General features: G+C 45.4%; 1 protein-coding gene across 1 annotated transcript in view; it reads left to right on the forward strand.

Moving 5' to 3' along the window:
* The window catches only part of dlgap4a (discs, large (Drosophila) homolog-associated protein 4a), a 65,237-nt gene extending 43,209 nt beyond the window's left edge, over positions 1 to 22,028 (forward strand). The window contains exons 2-12 of the mRNA XM_030359945.1: positions 497 to 1,789; positions 3,645 to 3,883; positions 4,482 to 4,559; positions 5,104 to 5,251; positions 5,703 to 5,925; positions 13,740 to 14,299; positions 14,423 to 14,520; positions 17,013 to 17,452; positions 18,152 to 18,243; positions 18,598 to 18,750; positions 19,230 to 22,028. Coding sequence (XP_030215805.1) covers positions 566 to 1,789; positions 3,645 to 3,883; positions 4,482 to 4,559; positions 5,104 to 5,251; positions 5,703 to 5,925; positions 13,740 to 14,299; positions 14,423 to 14,520; positions 17,013 to 17,452; positions 18,152 to 18,243; positions 18,598 to 18,750; positions 19,230 to 19,454 — 3,480 coding nt within the window. The 5' untranslated portion in view covers positions 497 to 565 and the 3' untranslated portion in view covers positions 19,455 to 22,028. The remainder of the gene's footprint in view (positions 1 to 496; positions 1,790 to 3,644; positions 3,884 to 4,481; positions 4,560 to 5,103; positions 5,252 to 5,702; positions 5,926 to 13,739; positions 14,300 to 14,422; positions 14,521 to 17,012; positions 17,453 to 18,151; positions 18,244 to 18,597; positions 18,751 to 19,229) is intronic.
* Positions 22,029 to 23,168: the final 1,140 nt, after the last annotated feature.

Below are 23,168 nucleotides of genomic sequence, written 5' to 3' on the forward strand. Positions count from 1 at the left end.
TTTCTTTCATGCACATCTAGGTTTGCTTACATTTGAAAACATCAACTAATAATAATGTTGAGAGGCATTCTTGTGTGTCATTTGGTCAAATGAATAAAAAGGCATAAGAAAGCTGGATTGAAATGTTCGGTGACGGTACAGCTGTGTTCTGTGCTGTACAACTACTAGTGCTCCCTCTAGTGGTCAGATTTTCCAGCTAAATAGTTTTAAAGAAATATTGCCTACCTCTGCCCCTTCTTTTCTATGTTGTAGCATCTATCATGTGTCCTTTATGTATTTCTGAATGCTCTGATGATATATGAATATATAAATCGAACGAAGACGAAAAAAACGATTTACATGATTTACAACCATTTTATTTAATAGTAGTAATCCTTCAGATGTGCCTTTGACCTGTCAAGACATCCATCTCCGTGAAATAAGCTCAAGGATATCCCCAATCCTGATGACTCGCAACATGATCTGTCCTTGAACTAAACTGTGTCTCTGTGTCCAGGGTGTTCTGTGCTGCTCTGCGGACCCACGCCACCCGCAGAAATGTTTTAGGGACAGCGCCAGAGCCACCATGAAAGGGTTAGGAGCCAACCGCAGCCGTCACCTGTCTGACTCCTGCGAGCCCATGGGAGGGTCCCAGAAGCCCCTCTGCCCCATGACCTCCGACCCCCACGGCTCCTTCATGCTGACATCTACCATGAGCCACTACGGCACGCTGGACCCCCACTTCCACCAGTTCCCCGCCACCAGCCCCGCTCAGCTGCCCCCCGACTGCCTGCTGCCCTTCAACCAGATGTCCAGCAGCAGCACCTTCCCCCGGCTGCACTTCACCTCCCAGCAGGCCGACCAGGCCGTCTGCCCCCAGGGCTGCATCACCGGCGCCGGGGGCCACGGGGCCAGGCAGGGCAGCAGGGGCAGCACCCTCTCCGGCTCCCTCTCCATGGGCATGGGCCTGGGTCTGGACCTCAGCGGGGGCCCGATGATAACCAGCGGCTCGGCCACCATCTCCTCGGCCACGGCGGCCAAGATGAACCGCCTGCCCTCCAACCTGCTGGACCAGCTGGAGCGCCACCTGCCCCTGCAGCGCGACGGCTTCAGCACGCTGCAGTTCCACCGGGGACGCATGTCCAAGCAGCGCAGCGAGAGCCCCGGGCGCATCCGCCACCTCATGCACTCGGTCCAGAAGCTCTTCGCCAAGTCCCAGTCGCTGGAGGGCTCCGTGATGAAGGGCAGCCTGAACGGCCGCATGGCGGGAGGGCCGGGCGGAGCCGGGGACGCCGGGGACGACGGTTGCCGGGTGACCCGCCGGAGCAAGAGTAAAGACCGGGGCAAGACGGAGGGGTCCAGGCAGAGGCCGAGGCCCAACACGATAGCGCTGTGGAGCTCGGACGACGGCCTGGACAGCGACGCCGGGGGCCTCAATGCGGTGGGGTACCGCAACCCTCTGAGCATGATGACACTGGGGCGGGCGGTGTCAGACAGCCAGGCCGCCCTCCGACACCCCATCCCGCAGGGCTACAACACCATCGCGGCATCCCACACCCTGAGGACGTCCAAGAGCAGCGGGGACCTCAAGTTCCTGGCCTGCCAAGGGACCATGCAGTTAGAGGGCCAGGCGGAGGAGGGCCGGGGGAGGGCCGGTAAGGGGGACACGCTGGTGAAGAGGGGGTCTTGGTCCACGCTGACCCTCACCCAGGCCAGGCAGGTCCTACAGAAGGGCTCGGCTTCGGTAAACAAGGCTCTACTGAAATCGACTAAGTCGTGTCACCAGGACCTGGCACAGCAATACCTTCAGGTGGGCCTTCAAGCTTTCCGTTTCATTAGCAATCTGGCCAGCAGATCGATATCATTAATCACCATCCTGAATTTTCAGTTTAATTGTTTTTTCGTTTCTAAGGAATGCTTGGCAAAGGCTTTTCAGGTTCTGCCGGTAATGAGTTAATTAAATTACATAGAGAAAAAAAAAGGTTCCTAATTGCCCATTTTTAATTAATAATATACTTTTTATCATATTATAAAAGAGAGCTCTAACGAGTATTGTTATTTATCTTTCTCTGTGCCAGATATTATTCTGGGAATGGAGTTTTGTATTTTTTAACTGAGGGACTGCACAACCACACAATGCTTCATTAGGTGTACTGAATTAATAACACCAAAGGCCAAATCAAGCCAATACTTCTAGGTCATTACAACATTAACGTATAAAATGCATCCATGTGCGGTAAGGCCCATTCTAACACGTTTTAAACAGAGGATCACATGACCACATAACCTACTGAATATATATTTATACATATTTATATATATATATAATATATATACAGGTGCTGGTCAAATTATTAGAATATCATGAAAAAGTTGATTTATTTCAGTAATTATATTCAGAACGTGAAACTTACATATTATATCAATTCATTACACACAGAGTGATATATTTGAAATGTTTATTTCTTTTAATTTGGATGATTAGTACTGACAATTACTGAAAATCCCAAATTCAGTATCTCAGAAAATTAGAATATTAGTTACGACTAGTACAAAAAATGATTTTTTAGAAATGTGGGCCAACTGAAAAGTATGAACATGGAAAGTTTCAGCATGTATGGCAATCTATACTCAGTTGCAGCTCCTTTTGCCTGAATTGCTGCAGCAATACGGCGTGGCATGGAGTCGACCAGTCTGTTGCACTCCTCAGGTGTTATGAGAGCCCAGGTTGCTTTAATAGTGGCCTTCAGCTCTTCAGCATTGTTGGGTCTGGCATCTCGCATCTTCCGCTTCACAATACCCCATAGGTTTTCTATGGGGTTAAGGTCAGGTGAGTTTGCAGGCCAATCAAGAAGAGGGATACCATGGTCCTTAAACCAGGTACTGGTAGATTTGGCACTGTGTGCAGGTGCCAAGTCATGTTGGAAAATGAAATCGTCACCTCCATAAAGTTGGTCCGCGGCAGGCAGCATAAAGTGTTCTAAAACTTCCTGGTAGACTGCTGCATTGACCCTGGACCTCAGGAAACACAGTGGACCAACAGCAGCAGATGACATGGCACTCCAGACCATTACTGACTGTGGAAATTTTACACTGGACTTCAGGCAACGTGGATTCTGTGCCTCTCCTGTCTTCCTCCAGACTCTGGGACCTTGATTTCCAAAGGAGATACAAAATTTACTTTCATCTGAAAACATAACTTTGGACCACTCAGCAGCAGTCCAGTCCTTTTTGTCTTGAGCCCAGGCGAGACGCTTTTGACGTTGTCTCTTATTCAAGAGTGGCTTTACACGAGGAATGCGACAGCTGAAGCCCATATCTTGCATACGTCGGTGTGTGGTGCTTCTTGAAGCACTGACTCCAGCTACAGTCCACTCTTTGTGGATCTCCCCCACATTTTTGAATCGGTTTTGTTTGACAATCCTCTCCAGGGCGCGTTTATCCCTCTTGCTTGTACACTCTTTTCTACCACATCTTTTTCTTCCCTTCGCCTCTCTATTAATGTGCTTGGACACAGAGCTCTGGGAACATCCAACCTCTTTGGCAATGACCTTTTGTGTCTTGCCCTCCTTCTTTAAAGTATCAATGGTCATCTTTTGGACAGTTGTCAAGTCAGCAGTCTTCGCCATGATTTATATATGTATACATATGTTTGTGTCCTGCAGGTTCCACTGGGGGACTGGTCCGGCTCTCTGTGCCCAGGCAAGGCTGGGGGGTCAGAGATCCCCTGCAGGAGGATGCGCAGCGGCAGCTACGTCAAGGCCATGGGCGACGTGGAGGACAGCGAGGAGGACTCGGAGGGGAGTCCCAAACCCTCGCCCAAGTCGGCAGCCCGCCGCCAGAGCTACCTGAAGGCCACCCACCTGTCTCTGAGCGAACAGCCCGCTCCTCTTCTTCCTCACAAGTGAGTCCCACGACGCTGCTTCCTCTAGCCGCCCACCGTTGCTCGTGATAATAATAACAACTTGATTAAGGACCGTGAGTCGCTCAGTGAGTCAAACGATTTAACTTTATTTTTGTACATTAGTATGAGCAACATTGCAATAAAAAGGAATATAAAGAGAATCAAAGGGCTAAGCTAAACTTCATTGTGAACTAAAGCGTTTTAGTTCAGTAAGAAGGTTAATTTGTAGGTTTATTTTTTCATTCATTGCTTGGTTGAAAATCGAACGTGAAAGAATTATTCATTCATAATTAATACAAATTCAAAATGCTGTTTTATTTATGCATTATCTCTGAGACACTGTCCGAAAAGCTGGTCACCAGGGGGCAGCATCTTGCCACAAGGAAAACTTAAACCAACATCAGAGCACTCAAAGCAAAGCAATACTATGATATCGTTATTAAACTATCAACACATTAAAATCATATTATCATTGTTTCACATAAATATATTTTCTTTAAGAAGAAGAGCAACAAAGAAAAAAAAGACAAATCCTATTGACAAAGGAAATAGGTGAAATGTGTTGCCCTGTGCCTTACCCCTACGTCTGTACGGACAGGCCTCGTTGCTACAACCTCATGCGGGAGGACTTTCTCTGGTGTCCGCTACAAAGTGCATGCTCTATGCAGCAGCTGAGGTCAGTGTTGTCTAGTAGGCACGGTCGGGCTAGTGTGGACTTCTGCCCCCAAACCTACCCACACCTTACCTGCTCTTACCACCACTAACTACCCCCAGCACCTACCAGCACGGCCTGCCACTGTTTTCTTAACCTTCCCGGTGTCCTGCCCTTCCTCTTCTCTGGTTTATGAAATGTACCTTCCAGGTATCCCTCAGTGATGTTTTAGTGACCTGTGACACGCCCTGTGACACCTGTTTTGTGGTCATTACATCATCATTACATCATCATTGATCCTAATGGTATAAAGTTACTCCACTCTTGACACTTCCTACTTATTTGTCCCTGCGTGTATCCCACCAACAGCAGCAGCACCCAGCACAGACAAAAACCTGCATGATCCAGATTTAGTCACTCATTTGAATAGTTTGACCTAAAATCATCTCACCCCTTCATCTCAACTACAAAATACCAGGGGTCATTAAAAAAAATGCTGCTTGATGTCTTCAATCAGGGAAACCCCCTTGTTTTTGGGGAATTAACTCTGAAACACCTCACCCCACAGCTCGCTTCCATATCTAAAAGAGCAGTCTACGAACCGGAGCCTGGACAACCTGGACTGCCTGTTGGGTCCAGTGGAAGCTCCGCCCTGCATCTGGAACAGTGACTTCAAACACAGCTTTGGGACCCTCGGCAGAGGCATTGGTGCTCAGGTACGGCCTCCCCAGCCTTCTCTACATAGTAGTTTTTTGTTGGATGCAAGAGGAGCAAAGTTGTCTAATCTCAACTATAATGCATTGCATTTATGAGACTTACGTAATGTCGCTCAAACATGAATAGCAATCTAAAAACCGCGACATTACGCATGCTTTTTTGAGTTATCTTGTCCACAAATGAATAGAAAATAGAACTTACACATAAGCATCATGTGAATGAGATAGTTTAAAATTAACTTGCCGGTGGAAAGAAAAAGTTATAAGAACAGGCAAACCAAATATGTGGTTATGTTTAGACATGTTATTATTAGGTCCAATCATGTGAAGAAAAATGAATCATTGGCATGAATGACGGCTCTAACTATTCGCTGACCTTTAACTCCCGTCTAGTGAGCGCGGCATTGGGGTGCATGCCTATGAAACCTGACCTGTTTGCGTGGTCTCACAGGTGTGCGGGCAGGTCTGCGGTCGCATTGTTCCTCCGTACTATGAAGGTGAATCCCAGGCGGTGGACGCCTTGGATCTTCCGGCCGCCACGTGCTTCCGCTCGCGTAGTCATAGTTACCTGCGGGCCATCCAGGCCGGCTGCTCCCAGGACGACGACACGGCCTCCATGGACTCGGACTCTCCCCCGCCCACCTCGACGGGGTGTGCCTACAGTTCCCACCCCAGTGAGTATATAACACCCAGGATACGCTGTGGGTGAGGTTATGAATGTATTCAGTTGTTTAATGGAGGCTGAAGAAATGAAAAGTGCTGACTGCTCTTTCTCCATGTTATCTTATCAGATAACACAGCGCCTGTGAGATATATATATATATATATATATATATATATATATATATAGTAAATATTAATTAATTGCTGTTAAGTCATTAATATTATAAATATGAATATATATATATATATATAATGCATTGTTTATACTGTTCATAAGTGTTCGGTGTACTTAACAGTAACGTAAGGACTAATAAGAAAATATGGAACCACGGTCTGTTTGTATTTATTGAGTGTTTTGAACACATAATCAAACATTCATATCTAAACCGCCAACACCGCCACTAAACCGTTGACAAATTAAAATGTTGTTATATATGAATCAATTCAATTATATAAAATAGTGGAATCAAATGTGTGGTTTGTACCAGAATATATCGAGAACCACCAGCAGAAAGTGAAACTGGAAGTTACGATTTAAATCTACATCAGTGTAGGTACTATATAAAACGATATGGCTAGGGAGATTTCTCATGGTGAAATCTATTGGTCCCGTTTGAGTTATATACGCCCGGTCCTGACCCATGGGTCCGGTCCAGTACCGGTCCAGTACCGGTCCACCCCCGGCCCACTACGGGTCCGCGTCCAGACTGTGAGCTCCCCTTCCCGCGGCTGCGCTGGTCAAACAAATGGAACGTACCTGCATTGACGCACACGCATGAACGAGGCTATGACTCATCTGGACCAATCGCCTGGCTTATCGATGTCACCGAGGATGGGAAACCTCCAATCGCGTTCACCGTGCGCCTCTGGGCAAAACGTGGACTCCAATCCTCATTGTTTAGGGCGTGTTCTTCAAATCTTTTCTTCAGAGCGCCGTTGTGTGTGTGTGAGACAAAACGAAAGACATCCCTCCGCTTCAGTCCATCGAGACAGATTTTTTGAATGGAATAGAGCTAAGGACAGTCCAGACGTTTACGAGACGGTAAGTGAACGAAGCGCGGTTGTTAATACACTGGTTGTCGTGTTATGAAGGTTAGCAGCCGGCTAACTCTGGCGGCTAACCGCCACCGTGGAAAGAAAGGGGAGAAATCGTGTCGTTAGCAGTGGCTAAGATGCTAGCCACTGGGCTGAATAACAGTCACATTATACTCCTGATGGCCCAACATGAAGGACCAACCCACAGATGATTTGTTAGTATCATTGTGGAAAAACACGCTAAACGTTGCTTCCGTTTGTTACAAGTACATGAGCGACATCTGGATACTGACTTTCAGCCTGGTTTTCTCCCAATGTGAACTGGCCGTGAAGCCAGCTAACCCCAGTTCAATTACGCATCACGGGTTCTGTAATACAATAAAGATCGTGAGTGTATAAGGTCGGCATGTTAACCATAAACACTGTACTGTGGTGAATCGTCAACGTGGATATGGGTGTAATCGCTAGGTTTATTAAACGTCTCTTCATTAAACCCGCCGTTCTCTGCTGTCGGGATCTGACGGTACGCCCTGCCAGCAGCTCATGAGGGGAGAGCTTGCCTGGTAACCTTAAAGTTATAGGCGGCTGACACCGTTTATTCAAAACATTACACAAACATTTAACACTTGTGTTAAGGTGTACAGTTATCATCTATGGTGCTCCAATAATTGAGATGTTCATCTGAAGATAGAGTCCCAACTAACAAGTCAATAACTCTAGAGTAAACTTCTGCAGTAAACTGCTTGGTAACCATGGGCTGCTCTCCTCCCTGTTAGTTAACGCTGTTGCACTAGAATCTATTTCCTTGGGCAATGGATCCTGGCATCATGTCACAGAACCTGTTGAGCTGTTTATTGCAGTAATTTTCTTAAGCCATCTGTTCTCATTGCTTGTCTAGAGTACTTTTCAGACGTGAGGACATAATCCATATTTTATTATTTTCTTCGGTATTTGGTGCCTGGAAACCTTGGAGATATTCCAGCTCTAGTGGTGTCAAATGAACGCCTGCAAGGAAGTGAATGTATTCTGCACTGACTGGACCACTGGTTTATTTAGTACTACTCAGAATCATCCCTAATAGAACAATCTCCATTCTTAATGGGCACTAAATATTGATCTTATTCATAATTGCATTTTTGTTTTCATGCCATGATTAGCCTCTATGTAATGTTACTTTTTTGATATTTGGTTGCCTTTATTGTGTCCGAGAAATGCATCTAGTTTAGATACGTGCTCCATATGCCAAACGACATTGTACATGTATTGCATTGATAGACTATGAGTCACCTTCACCGTCTTCCTGTTAGTATCCAGGATGAGGTAATCTGTGTGACTCAGTGGGTGAAGCCGACTCTAGTTTCACAATAAGGTCAGCAGCAGTTTCAGGTTTACAGGTGTACGCACAGCGTTATCTGGTATCTGATGTTTTAGATGGGGTCTCAATAACATGCCACATTGTATATCTACTCATGTTGAGCTTTGAACAACCTCTTTACAAGCTTGCATGTCACATACTTTGATTTATATTTGTTTTTATTAGACTACACAAACAATCTGTGTATTGTTCTAGCAGTGGCACATTCTTTAGAAATATATTTTGTACAGAGACTTCCTACCCTCGTCACTATGAATTACATTCATGTCATGATCACACCTTGGCCAATTGTATCTGACACATTGAACAATAGTGGCACTTGTTCAGTAATCCGGTGGTAGTACTAGTAACCTATCTATCAGGTTTAGGTGATTCAGGACTTATCAGGACATCCTATTGAAAGGAAATGCTTGCGCTATGAATAGTCGACTGAGAAATGTAATTTGATATTTTCTTGAGCTCTGCATTTTAAAAGCAAGTTCTGCTACCCTAGCTGTCAGAAGTGTTTGCTTTATCAATCGTCATTGAAACTCTGTTTTCTTTTTGCTTTGAAAGAATCTATTATTCTCTTCAGACAAAGAAGCTGGTTGGCTGTTTATTGTCTCATGCAATAGATATCTCTCTTTGACTGTTAACTTCCTGCCTTTCTGGGCCTACAGGTTGACACTATCTATTTTGTTGGGCAAAATAGAAGGCCTAATCACCGTGCCTGTGTGTACCAAATTAGGAAAACTTTTATACTGGGTTCACATTTTGTGAATGTTGAGTTGAGGTCAACTCAAGCCTGATGCAAATTAACACACCTTTTCTAGACAAAAATACTGACAAATGTGATCAATTAGAAAATGTGTGTCGGTGGGTTAGTGGGGACTTCTTGGATAAGCAGCCTTCTCCAATATGTTAATTATATTTTTGGGAGATTATTTATAATTTTTATCTGTTAACGAAGCTTGATTTAAACATATTTTACACGAGTAAGTGTGTGGTGAAGATACATGACACCAATGGGGTTATTCCTGTTCCCGATCATTTATAATTGAGGTTGTTCCATAAACACAAGCTTGAGCACACTCTAAATATTTACTACCATCATACACACATCAACTTGTAAATAAAACGGATTGCAAACGATGATGCAAATGACAAGCAAAGGGTAATATTTCCATTTGGGACAAAGCCTCGATTAAAGCAGAATCTTAAGACTTTTGACCAAGTGTTGTTTAAGCGTGACCGGATTAAGTGTTGTCAAGATGGTAGCTACACTGAGGATGGATAATCACAATCGATCTGTTGCAGATGACAGAGCCAACAGCAGGCTGGATGGTTTTATTAGACATGCACATCCTGCAGCAGGAAGAAGGCTTTATAGCTTTTACCCTCTTTAACCTCCGACCAAGAAAGATCCGGTGCAGCGCCTTGGATATCATTAATTGAAACCTTTTATTTTTTCCGGTATTCCCATTTCGGAAAACCGAAACGGAAAGATGCGTGACAGTGCCATGGCATCTATCACAAGGGCACGCTTCAGGGCACACTGGAACAGCCAGCAGATAATCACTCACAATTTGAACACCTACTCGGATCACAGACCATTGCGCGCCTGTGTTTTAAGCATTTGCTCTGTCAGCGGTAGGACTAAAATGAGCAAGCCTAATGTGAACTCCGCACCTCTCTTGGGAGACGCTTCTTATCAGGAAGGGATGTCCATTATCCTAAGTGGTTAAGACACACAGCTGTCCGTTAACAGCACTTTTTGAGTAAAGAGGTATTTACATCTGCAGAACATGCATGAGAAGTACTTGACATTCAGCTGCAGACTGACTGTTGCAAAATAGCACTATGGGGTTGATAAAGAATGATGAGGTAAAGGCCAACCTAAATCCATCGATCTCTACACTTGAACTTCACATTTGTAACTGGTTTTAATGGAGCCTCAACATCTCTGGCTTTACGAAGACTGCCGCAGCAGATAACTCTTGCTATGTCCGAAGAAGATTATCAGCCGAAAAAATTGATGTAGCCCCAAACAGCCGGTCTACTCGCTGGGCACCAATCCCGTTGGTAGTGGTGTTTGAGCGGGCCATGATGGCACAAATCAACCAGGGACACGAGACCGGATTGGGCTCCTTCCCCAAGGGTGTCGGTAATCTGCACGTGGCCCACTTTGTAAAGACCTGATGCTCACAAGCAATATTAAGTCCTTATTTGGTGATGCTTAGAATGAATAGATTTCACATCCATTCCCTTCCTCCCATTTATGAATTCTTGGCTTTGAATGTAGATCACGTCAGGAACATGTTATTGGAGCATATTTGTATATTTGCACAGCACAACACAAACGGCACATTCATTTTTTTAAATGCCCTCTTATTAATGTGAGGTATTCAAAAAATGTGTGCCATTTCTGAGGGTCATTAGGATTACAATATAGTACATTATTCCCCTTGTTGGTTGATGGATTTCAGCCAAAAATACTGTTACGGTCCAACGGGAGTGTTTGTGGGAAGACAAGACAGTGTACATCAGTGGAGCTGTTTCCAGACCTTTTCTTTTTTGTCATTGTTTGTGTCTCATGTTGGCAGCGTTTAACGATGGGTGTATTCGTGAGTCACAGGCCTCACGCCTGAACTCCAAAGCCCTGGGATTGTAGGGCGCTGTGGCAGGAATTTGGATCAACGCTGGAGAATGAGAGCCAATGACGACTGATGGATTATTCTATTTCATATTTATGTTAAGCTTGCTTGTGATTTGCCTACACGAAGCGTCTGCCGTGTGAACACCCTAGAAGAACTGGACCTGGAGTATAACACTTTTCTGAGTCTCTCAAACAGTCATTAATCACCGTCATCCAGCTGTTAAAATACATATCCCCCTCCCTCTTCCTCTGTAGAACGACTATGTTATTTCACTCTTGTTGGCCTGCCTCAGCCCACCGCAACCCTACAATTAGCTACTGGTGACGGAGTAAGAGTCACCCTCCTCCTGGCAGAACTTTTCCTTGGCTGCGTGTCAGATCCGGCTCACTGACGAGTAAGCCCCTCAGGCCTAATTGTGAATCATTTTTTTATTGCATTGTTTTCGGGGTGTTGGGAGATCTATTGAGTGAGTGTTTATTTGTCTGTCTGAGAGGGTTCCAGACAGTAGTTCAACGGACAACGTTTGTCGGCCGGGATTATATAAAGTCTGAACTATTTTAAGGTGAATGGACTGACACACAGTGAAGTGTCAGTCCATGCAATGTAACATTTAAGCAAATAAGACTAGACTTTAGGTAACATTTTAAAGAAGATGGGCTTGAATGTCAACAAAATAACTCTTTGTTAAAAATATCGTATTCAACTTTTGTTATTTTATGCATGAAAAAGCAGTTGATGATTCTGAACAATGCCATGTGCATTGCATTGTAAATGAGTGTGTGTACTGCACTTTAATAAGGTTAGTGTTGCATGGTATACAGGAACCCAATCAATACCCTGCCATTTAAAAATGGTACAAAACAAAACCCAGTTCTCTTAGTTCCGTTATGCAGTAGATAAGTGTGTTAAGCCGTATTTCCTAGGAGTTGCTTCGATGTGCGAGCGTGGGACAGTGTATGCAGTGCTTTGTATCCACTCCCTGCAGGCATGGTGGACATGTCATCAGTTATTATTTTCTCTCATATGCATGGCAGCTTTAATTTGAGCACAAGTAACTCTATAAACTGAAGGCTCATAGTATTTGTCTGAATGAAGCACTCTACTTATTTAATTCACAGTACATCCAGTGGTTGATCTCTATGAAAAAACGTTCAACACCAAACAATGCGTTTGTTGCTTGCCATCATGGGAAGAAGTCCAGGCGGAAAAAACTGACCATTAGCGGAAAAACGTCTAATTTTCCCTTTGAAGACGCGCTTCACTGCAAAACACAGAATATTTTCAATGGCCTTTTCAGTCTTCATAATTTCCAAGCTTCTTTCGACAGGCCAGCTATGCTCTCCACTGCAACACTTGATATTTCTTACAATTGATCAAAAAGTAACTAAACATTTGTGAAAAAAGTATAGCGATTTTGTGTCAAACCATAAAGTTAAGACTACGCTGTTTAATGAGTGATTTGGTTTATAATATATATAGTTAACTATATAAAATAATCATAAACTTAATTATACAAGACATCAGATTACTGCATGCTATGTATAAGCTTTCTTTACCCTATGACCGTGAAAAACCTATTCATGGTCAAAAACAGCTTACATGAACTGCAAGTCTTGCACTTTATGTGGATGAGGCTCAAACCCAGGATTATTAGCCTGCACTACTGCAGTAGTGACCTAAATTTGACTGAACACAGACTACTCAATGCACCTCCTTGGCGGAGCTCTGCGCTCCTGATGTTGTAGTTGTTCGTTGTGGTATTGTTTCAGTATCGATCGAAATATTTTGGCAAGTATCGTATGGAAGTCATAATTCTGGTATCGTGACAGCACTAATCCCTGTGTCCTTGCTTGTTGGTAAGATATCATTCAATTTCTAAACACGTATTTTATTGACAACATTATGCAAATATGCTGTATTCAATTAAGTAAACACATTTTATACATTAGCTGATGATAGTGCATGACTCGACGTTGCTGTATATTGCGGAAATGGAAGTCTAGGCTCAGTATACATTCGTATGGATGCATATCAATGCCATAATATTTTGAATTTGAAAAGACATTGTGTTTTTTTTATATGGAAATGTTAATGCCCTGGAATTCACAACATTTAAATATCATACTTATCCGTTTTGAATTCACTTATTTGAAATTGAAATATGACTTTTCAAGTTGTGCTGTTCAAATATGTTGTAAGATGTCAATAACTCTTCTTCGCTTGCTTCAATGTTACAGTTTGCCTTTTTTAAGATCCTTTTATCAATCTAGAGCACACATACCCTCTTTCTATTTGGGAAAGATGGAGCATCTCTATTTAAAGATGATACAAATGATCTTTTGTATTCTTCATCAGGCTGTTTAAATACTACAGGATAACAATGTCATAGGATCATATTTCTATCCAGCAGCTGTTCAATCTAGGATCTATCTCCCAATGAAAAGTAGGACCTAGTTTCCATACTATCAGTCCCTGGAGATAAGGGGGGCGGAGGCAGGGTGTGATAATGACGTCAATGGAACACAGTCCGTAGGTTCACAGGTAGTGCAGTGAGTGCACTCTGCAGCCCGGTAGGGAGGGTTCAGGAAAACAAGAAGCAGGATTGTTTTTGCAGGTAGTCGGTTGATGTGTCTGTATAATGGGCTGCAGCTGGATAGATGGCTAGCTGGGTGCTTGATGTTCATCATGGTTGAAGTTCTGGCCCTTTGGCATGGACGAAAGCAATCCAAACAGCAGAGCCCTGGCGTCAACCCTCCCATTTCTATCTTTTGTTTTCCAGCTGCGGTCAGTAGGAAGGCTCCCCCGGTCCCCCCCCGGACCACCTGCAAGCCACTGATCTCCATCACGCTGCAGAGCAGCACCGAGTCGGCCCAGGACACCTACCTGGAGCAGCAGGAGCACGCCAGCGACGCCAACAGCCAGTCCGGACGCAGCAACTCCTCCGACAGCCTCTGTAGCATCCGCACCGGCACTCTGGCTAAGGGCACCCTGCCCCCGGCCCCGGCCTCCGTCTGTACCCACACGCCCGTCGCCGCCTTCGTGGCCCCTCTCCCCGCCTCCGTCCCGGGCCTCGCTCTGTCCGCCTCGGTCACCCACCTCATCCCCACCACCACCGCCCCTCCAGCCCCGGTGACCCCCATCCCTGCCCCTCGAGACATCCCTGTCACTACCGCGACCACCAACACCACCGCCCTCTCCGCTGTCTCCCCCCTCAGCACTACTGTCACCACCACCTCTGCCTCTACTCAGTCCCAGAATGACACCGTGAGCTGCAGGCTCATCTCAGAGAAGTTTGTCATCAGCGAGCCCAAGAGGAAACTGTCTTCCATCGGAATACAGGTAACACAGTGGCCCCTTTTTACAGCATGGTTCCCAACGTGTTATTGATCCTGGTCATTCCTACTGTCAGTGCATGCACACATGGCTTCTGTGGATAAAGTGTAGTTTTGTTGTGCTTGGCAGGTGGACTGTGTGGTGCCCGTCCCAAGAGAGAAAGCTCTAGCCCTGACCTCGCCGCTCAGATTCCAGTCCATCGGAGTCCAAGTGGAGAACGGCCGGCCGTAAGGACTCTACTTTCTGCCATAGAGTTATTCTAATAGCGTGTTAAAGGTACTATGTGTATTAATTACGAATTCCCTTCTCATTACTGGCCCATGGGGCCGGTAGGTGAACTGCAGCGTGCTCGAGCTCACGCATTCAGACTACTGGAGTGCGAGCTCAGTGACAGTTGGTTGAGACCATAACAATCCTAAACTGAATATAGTTATAATCAAAAATAAACGTTATGGAAATTACTAGGGCTGTCCACTGAAAGTCGATGATTCAAATCATCCGTCGGGAAACCCTGCAGTCGACTCAGAGAATCTGAGTTGACTGCGGGGTTTCCCGCCGTCTTCCTTTTATTTTTTTTTAAATAATGTTAATATAAATTGCAAACTGCGCGTACAGATCCCACCGCAGGCTTAACATTCACCATTTGCATCATAGCGCTAATGATAATAATAAAGAGAAGCTTTATTTAGACACTGTCCATGATGTCACTGTGGCGATTGATTCATTGTAACTTTGTTTGCTAGACAGAATCTTGCAGAGGGAAGCGGCTGCCTCCCCTTACATTATTTCTACATTTCCTCTAGGAGCGCAGTCAGTGTGGCGACACAGCGCTGTGTATTCTTTCGGGCTCAATAAATGCAATCAGATCGTGAACACGGGGCTCATATAGTGGATTATCCACTAGCCTATACATGAGCCCGGTGTTCATTATCGGACCGCATTATGGGAATTAGCCTAATTAAAACCCGACAGGAATAAGTTGGCTACAATTCCGATGAGTTTGATTGATAGAAAACTGTTCAGGTGAGAAGGTAATGTGCGCAACGCGCAAGCATATATAAAAGGCCTATAGCCTACCAAAACAGAGTGTTAATAGAAAGAAAACTCATTTTTTAAACCTCCGAAAGCCCTGCCCCGCACGGCCGCCGATTAGTCGAATCTCTGGACTGAAAAGGCAGATCTGATTCAGAAAATTCAGAGTCTGGGACAGCCCTTCTAATTTTCCTTCGGTTGCGGCCCGGGCCAGGCGTCAATATCAATTTATAGTGGGTCGGGTGCAGAATGTAATTCGTGCAACTGTTGAAACACTGTTGAAATACTTGTCGAAATACTTAAAACTCGGTTTTAAGTATTGCGGGTGCGGGTTTGCAAAATAAGACCTGTGCAGGACTCTGGCTCTGGCACACTAGCCGCTGGTCGGAAGAACGAGTCAATAGTTTGCTCACAGAGACGTTTACGCACGCTCGATAATTAATCTCTAGGACCCTCCCCCTCCACACATTAGCCACTAACAGTAGCCATTCCCTATCCTTCTCACACTCATTGGCCTGCTACAGATTCCGGATTTGTTGACGCGCACTTCCCTGTGTAATGTGTAAAAATAAAAAAATACATGTGCAACTAGATGTAAAATTCTGTCGCATACCGGAAATCTCACATTTTGGTTGCAAAATGCGACCATTTGTCCGCAAAATGCGACCATTTGTCCACAAAATGCGACCATTTTGGTCGCAGTCTGGAGCTCTGCAGAGCCCTGCAGTTTTAATGATAGAAATCAGTCCAAAGCTCCTCCTACGCATCGGAAAGAGTCTGGAGGGTATTATTAAGTTAAATGACTATTGTAAATGAATATTTGCAATTAAGAAGATGAATGCATTTAGGAATCCTAGCCCCCTTCAAATCTATCTACGTTTCTATTCTTTTTGCGGTATGATTTACTCCCATCAGATCAGGCTAACTTATTCATAACCAGTTCCTTCCGAGGTTGTGAGGCTCCAGGCCTTTTCCTTTCTAGTGTACCTTGTTTTGTTTTCTCCTCTCCAGCCCGTTTAATCCGGCTGACTGGCCCTCAGCGCGCCGCTGTCTGTAGCCCTGTAGCTTTTCCCAGCAGAGTCGGGGGCCAAGGTCACCCAGCAGTCAGCCCAGAAGCCCTGATTGATGCTCTGTAGCTCTGGTTCTGACAATAGTGAAGTGACCATTGTAGCGGGGAGGCTGGTCGTTCACAATCCCCAGCGCATTGCCATTTGCTGTAATCACATTCCGCCTCCGCTGCGCCGTGCAATCTTTGAAGGCAGCAGTCCATTTTGCTTTATGTGGTCTCGTCTCCTCTCCGCTACCCTCGTTCGCCACACTCTCTGAAATAGGCTCCAGTTTCCGGTTGCCTCGCCTCCGCTGCTGAAATCTATAATATGTCATTGATAATCAATCATTTCCATATTAACACGTCTGCATAATCAGAAAGCTAGGTTAATCACCACAGAGGCTGGGAAATGAGTGGAGAGAGGGAATGACCTGTAGCATAGGATCGCAGGTCAGAATCAAGCCTGGATCGGGTTAGAAGTTACTAGTTACAAGGCGTATCAACTATGAGGTTGGCACACCCAGGGCCTGGGCTCAGACACCCAGCTACGTTTCCTTCTTTCTCCACTCAATCATTAATACTTGTATGAATATGTTTGATGGCTAATGTATGTGTGTGTGTGTGTGTGTGTGTGTCCAGTCTCAGCCGGGACAGCAGCATGGCCTCCAGGCAGAACACAGAGTCAGAGCCCCAGGACTCCCTGGACGCCCCGTCAGCAGTCAACTGCACCAACAGTCAGACAGCCACCAACACCAATGCCAACGGCCCCAGCGCCGACGACAGCGCCCCGAGGTCACTGAAACACACGCCCTCTGCAAAGGTCAGGATACCCACGGAGCCCCTGGTGGACCCGGCGCTGGACCCCTCATCCCTCCCGCCCCCGCACCCCAGCCTGGGCACGGAGAACGGCAGCGCGCAGCCCGGGGACGAGAGCACGGGCGACGCCCTGTCTGCCGCACCCGCCTGCCTCCGCGACGGGAACTGGTTCCTGAAGCTGCTGCAGGCGGAGACGGGCCGCATGGAGGGCTGGTGTCAGCAGATGGAGCTGGAGACCAAAGACAACCCGCTCTCAGAAGAGGGTAAGGGTGCCAGATGACGCCGTGGTTTTCTCTCTGTATGATGATCTGATTTAGGTGTACAAACGAGGCTTTGAGTTGACACTGAGTGTGGGCTGAATGTGGCCTGGACCCCTCTGGTCTCAGGCATGAGTGGCTATGGGGGAGGGGGGAGGACATGGCGGAGAGACAAGGAGACAGGCTTATTATGGCTAATGGTCTGCAGTAGCACTGCTCGTTAGGCATTAAGTAAGCACCGGTGCAGCCGAAGCAGAGCCACAGCCGACTGCTTATCTCTCCGTTTCATCTCCCGGAATACCACAGAGGCTTTCAGAGCTGCTTTCCCTTCTGCAGCGGCCTTAAATATGCATGAGTAAAAAAAAAGAAAAATGGATCCAAAAATACACCTATCAGTAGATGCTCCATAAAACTATAAATCCCCCTGCTTGTTATACATTAGATCGATGACTTCTTCCCCATGTCGATAGGCAACCGTATTCTGTGTTCTACTGCGCTTTCCTATTGGAGTTGTAGTTTGTGCTAGCTACGTGCCATAGGAAACCCGTGCATATATCTTATTTCCCTGCAAAAGATATGCAAATCAGACACGGCTGGTGTTGGCCTCGTTTTGTTTCACAGTACACAACCCGCATGTCTGGTGCAGCTGCTCTGCTTGTCCTCACATGAGCCTGTAATGATTTTCCCCGTCCCCCTGGTGTGCAGTGCTTGGGACGGTGCGCAGTGCGGTGGGAAGCGCCCAGCTCCTCATCGCCAGCAAGTTCAAGCAGTTCAGAGGGCTCTGTGTGGAGAACCTGGTGAGTCCTGCTGGTCTTCACCATCTTCCTAACGCTCTTCACCGCTCACCCCCCTCATATCAGTATCTCGCATGCTTCTGGACTCCGGCCACTTACACACACTTTTTGACCAAGTAAATACTTGGCTCGGTAATGCGCAAGGATAAGTGGGAGGGAGAAGGCTTGGGATAGAGGCTCTTGGGTGCCAGAGGCAAACGCCCACATACATGCAAACCAGCTCACCCTGACATGCTGAAACTCGAGCAGTGCTTTGCGGTACATTTAACTTGCACTGCTGCGGTCCACTGCACCCCCTGTCGTCCGATGAGCCGAATTACAAGTCTTAACAAACCAACCCTGTCATGCCTGGTTTAGGACGTGAACTCCAACCCGAGGCCCACAGCACAAGACCTGGCCGGGTTCTGGGATCTGCTGCAGCTGACCGTGGAGGACATAAGCCTGAAGTTTGACGAGCTCTACCAACTCAAAGCCAACAACTGGGAGTTTCCTGAAAAACCAGCGATCAAGGTACAGAGAGCAATTGTACATTGCTCTTTCACAGAGCATTGGCATGTGGCATGGCAAATATAAAATAGCTTTTGTTGAGCTTTTTGCACCATGTTTGCATTTCATTCGAGTTTGGACAGGCTTAGGTTTTCTAACATTGATAAAACCGACTTATTTGACTGTATTTGAGGTCCTATATCAGATCTTTGGTTGACCAGTATGCGTGCGTCTCATTGCTGTGTGTATATGTACACCAAATCTTTAATTAGATTTACACCTTTCGGGATTTCATTGTGACTGTGCTTATGAGGAAACTGGGAAAGTAAGATGTCTTATATTTTACTGCACCTTCAGATGTAGAAATTAAATGTTGTTGTATAGGTGACTTTGCAATGACAAATAAAGTCTATATCTATCTATCTATATAAAGTGGACTTTAAAAACTCTAAAAGAGGGAGGGAAGCAATCCAGCGTGTTTATTATCCTGTGTCCATCCCCAGGAGGAGAAGAAGCCCCTCACAGCCTCCGTGCCAAAGAAACCCCTGAAGCCTAAGCTGGCGGCGGGGAAAGACCGCAGCGTGGACTCGGCCGTGGACAAGCAGCGGCAGGAGGCCAGGAAGCGGCTGTTGGCGGCAAAGCGCGCCGCATCCACCCGACAGAACTCTGCCACGGAGAGCGCCGACAGCATAGAGATCTACGTCCCCGAAGCCCAGACCCGCCTCTGAGGGGTGGGGAGGAGCGTCTGAAGGGAGGGGAGGAGCTGAGAGGAGCAGCAACTCCTCCCCCTCCCCCCTGATCCCGACCCTCCAACCCTACTCTCCTGGAGACACATCATCACTTATGCACACAAGCTTCCCCAGACCCACCAGGCATGACCATGCAGAAGGACAGGGGCCTGCGTAGGTCTTCTCTCCAACAGAAGGCGGGCTGGGCAGCTTTCGGGGGACTTTCCAGGCCCCCATCCCTTTCCCAGACCCCCCTCCCCCCATAATTATTAGAGAACTGTCTTCCGGCTGCCGTCGGGACCGAAGAGACTTTTGACAGACGGATGTTTAAATCTAATGTTATTATTGTTATTAATATTGAGCGTATAATAATAATAATTATTCTATCCCAAAATTATATCAAGACTGTCTTACTTCTATCTTGGAGAGCGACTCCAACCTCCCCTCCCGTCTTTTTATCGTTTTGTTCTTCCTTTTTCCTTGTGAGCTGAACAAACCTCTTGGTTGTACCAGAAGTTTACGCTGACACTGACTCTACTCCCCCTCCCCCCTCCACCCTCCAACCTCCCCCCTTGGACCCGAGTCTTCAGTAGGCAAGTCCTGCCTGGTTTACGAGCCTAGCTACCGCCACCCAACCCCGCCCCCCCGCCCCCTCCCACACCACACACACACTCAGGACGCACACGCAGGTGTACTCGCTGTCTGCATAAGTCTTCCTATTCTCTCTTTGTAATAGGCCTGGCTGCCACCCCATCCAACGCGGTGTGTGTGTGTGTGTGTGTCGTGCGTAAGCTTCACCGTGTAATAACTTACTTACTAGGTCTGTATGATACGACTTTACTCTTTAGCAGTAGACAAAGAACGACGACAACCACCACCATCCACCAGGAACCAGAGGACGCCGGTAGCATATGTTGTTGTGAGGATCACTCCCTGGTTGTTGCCATGTTCATTTTGTAAATGTTCTACAGCAGATTATTTGTTTAGAAAGAGGTCCGTGTTGAGTACCCAGGTAGTTTTTTATAGACAGAGTACATGTGCTGTCATATTTTAGCTCTCGATGCAATCATTCACTCCACTTTCTCACACACACACACACACGCACACAACACGCACACTACAATGCTGCTTGTGTATGTGCAAGTCATTTCGTTCAGTCTTATTTTTTTTTTCATATTTTCTCCTTTTCTTTTCTAACGGGATATGAGAAACGACTGAGGCGTCGGTGTTGTGCACTCCAGAGAATGCAGTAAATGGATGCGTTTTAATATTCATCTGAATTTTGATGCCACCTTTCCATTCACTTTACTTTCTTTTGTACCCCTGATCATTCTACTTTGACACTGCATCCCCATGTGATGTAGGGGACCAAATCCATCACCACTTTAGCATTCCCTCTCCCACCACACTGCAGTAGTATGCTTCTCGGCTGGGCATCCACTTGCTCCTGGAAAGGAAATCTAACTTAGTTTAGCAATAAAAATGTAATGGAAAATGTACATTCAACGTAGCTATGGATATGTGTAATATTACATGCCCACTCTTAATTAGTTTGATAGGACCTCTTCAGTTAGGTTGCATTATTATTTTAAAAACTTCCCTTTCTCTTCTTCTGGTACTGAGGTTTTTAAACATTGATAAAATTCTCAGGGTAAGCACTTATATAAACGTCACAAACCATTAAGGAAAATACAAATATTGATGTATTATTACCACTACTCTGAAGTTGTACAAACAATAACTAGGCATGAAGAACCAATGGTTTTGGTTTACTGCAGTAACATGTGAGCGCATTGGGCTTTACTTGCCTTACTGCTCCAACTGAAGAAGAACAATTTGGTCACTCAGTCTCCTTTCTAGCAGCATAGCTTCCCTTCCCTGTCCAGACATGCACTGTTGACATGCACTGTTGACATGGAACAACTATGGTACTTTTGTTTTTTTTCATTATGTTTTTTTTTTCCATGAATTGTGTCCGACAGGCGTCTATATTTAAATCTGATGGTGCTGTAGAGGCTCGGCTTGTGTGCATATAGTGGCACAGAGCTTGAAGAGTAATTTATTCAGTTGTCGACATTTCAAAGTCACCAAAAGGTTATTTTCAAGTGAAGGTTTATTCAATTATTGCTTTGTATGAGGAAACTGTAGTACTGCTCCATTTGAGCACCTTTTATTTTTATTTACACATTTGACAAAATTCACTGCAGTTCTCTATACTATTTCAACCACAATACACGCACTGCAATGTAAAGGTATATTTCACATTGGAAACACCTTGTTTCAAATGTGTTTTCGCAGATTTGTCTCATGGTTATGTCAGTCGTGGGGATATATCTAAACATTTTCTTACAATAACAAATAATTTCATCTCAAACTTCTCCCACGAATGCTAGTTTGCAAACACAAAAACTGCACTCCCATTTTTTTAGATTTTACATTTCAATTGATTTCGGATATGGAAATGCTGGGATCATGACGCCAGATATTTATTTTATTCAGTTGTATTTGTATTCCATCAGCAATGGACATGTACGTCTCATTGTCCAAACATCATTAAACATCCCTTTTGCTACATGTCCTGGTCATCCTTCTTGCTATTTTATCATCTACTATCTTGGTGATATTGGCTCTTGAGTTGATATTACTAACACACCTAGCTTGACCCGGAGACTTGGATATTATTGTGTTAGCATTCAAAACATGGCCTTCCAGATGCAGATGCCATAGCTGGTGTAATTTAAATGTCTTGAATGGGTATATTGAAAGTATTGGAAGAAAACTTGTTTCAGGAAGGCGTTTGTACATCAAAGTTGAAACTGTGACAGTGAAGAAGTGCTTGCATCCTTCTCCTTTTACTATCATGAGCTGGATCCCTTTATTGCTCCTTATGTTGAACTCATACGAGTGCATGACTTGATCAGGGATCTTATGAAGGTTTGTTTACCGGAACTTGGTGAGTTCAAAAGGGCTACTCATTGGACAACAAGCAACTCTGATGGCAGAATATGTGTACATTGGTGAACACGCTATTTGGCCACCGTGTGGACATGGCAATGACTTCAAATGACTAGGTCAAAGTACTTTAACTTCTACTCTGCATATAATTGAGCCATTATAAAAAACTGCAATTCACTTTTTTGAGGAAGTCGGTTATAGGTATAATTAGTCTTGGTAACGCCGACAGCTGCCAATCATCTGGAGGGACTTTCAATATTTAATAATGCCGTTGTCAAAATGTGCTTTGATTGGTTCTCACATGCGCCCTTTACCAGAAAGGGAATGCCGCTGTTATCAAATTATGTTTACTGATGCGCCATCCCCAAATTCTGAATAGGATGCGTAACAAACGAGTCATTACATAGGGCTTGATCAACCTCGTTCCAGGGCGTAATCGACTCACGACCGGACGTCTGGACCGTGATGAGTTTTATTGGCCAGAGAGGGGAACATATATGTTAGTGTTACATCGGTTTAGCGGCGAGGGAGGGGTCGGGACTGTTGATAGAAATATATCATTTTTTCTCCTTGTTATTCTTGTAAATGTATTATTCTCCTCGCTCATAGGAAGTGATACCAGAATCTGCGTGCTGGAATAAAAGGATAAAGCTACAATTCAGGATCCTATCTCAACCCAAGCGATGAGCGACTACCATAAAGACTACCTATTATCACTTGATCTTGAACTTCCTCGATGATTGGCTGTCGCCTTACTTT

The sequence above is a fragment of the Gadus morhua genome, chromosome 1, assembly GCF_902167405.1.
Source record: "Gadus morhua chromosome 1, gadMor3.0, whole genome shotgun sequence".
In the NCBI taxonomy this organism is placed as follows: domain Eukaryota; kingdom Metazoa; phylum Chordata; class Actinopteri; order Gadiformes; family Gadidae; genus Gadus; species Gadus morhua.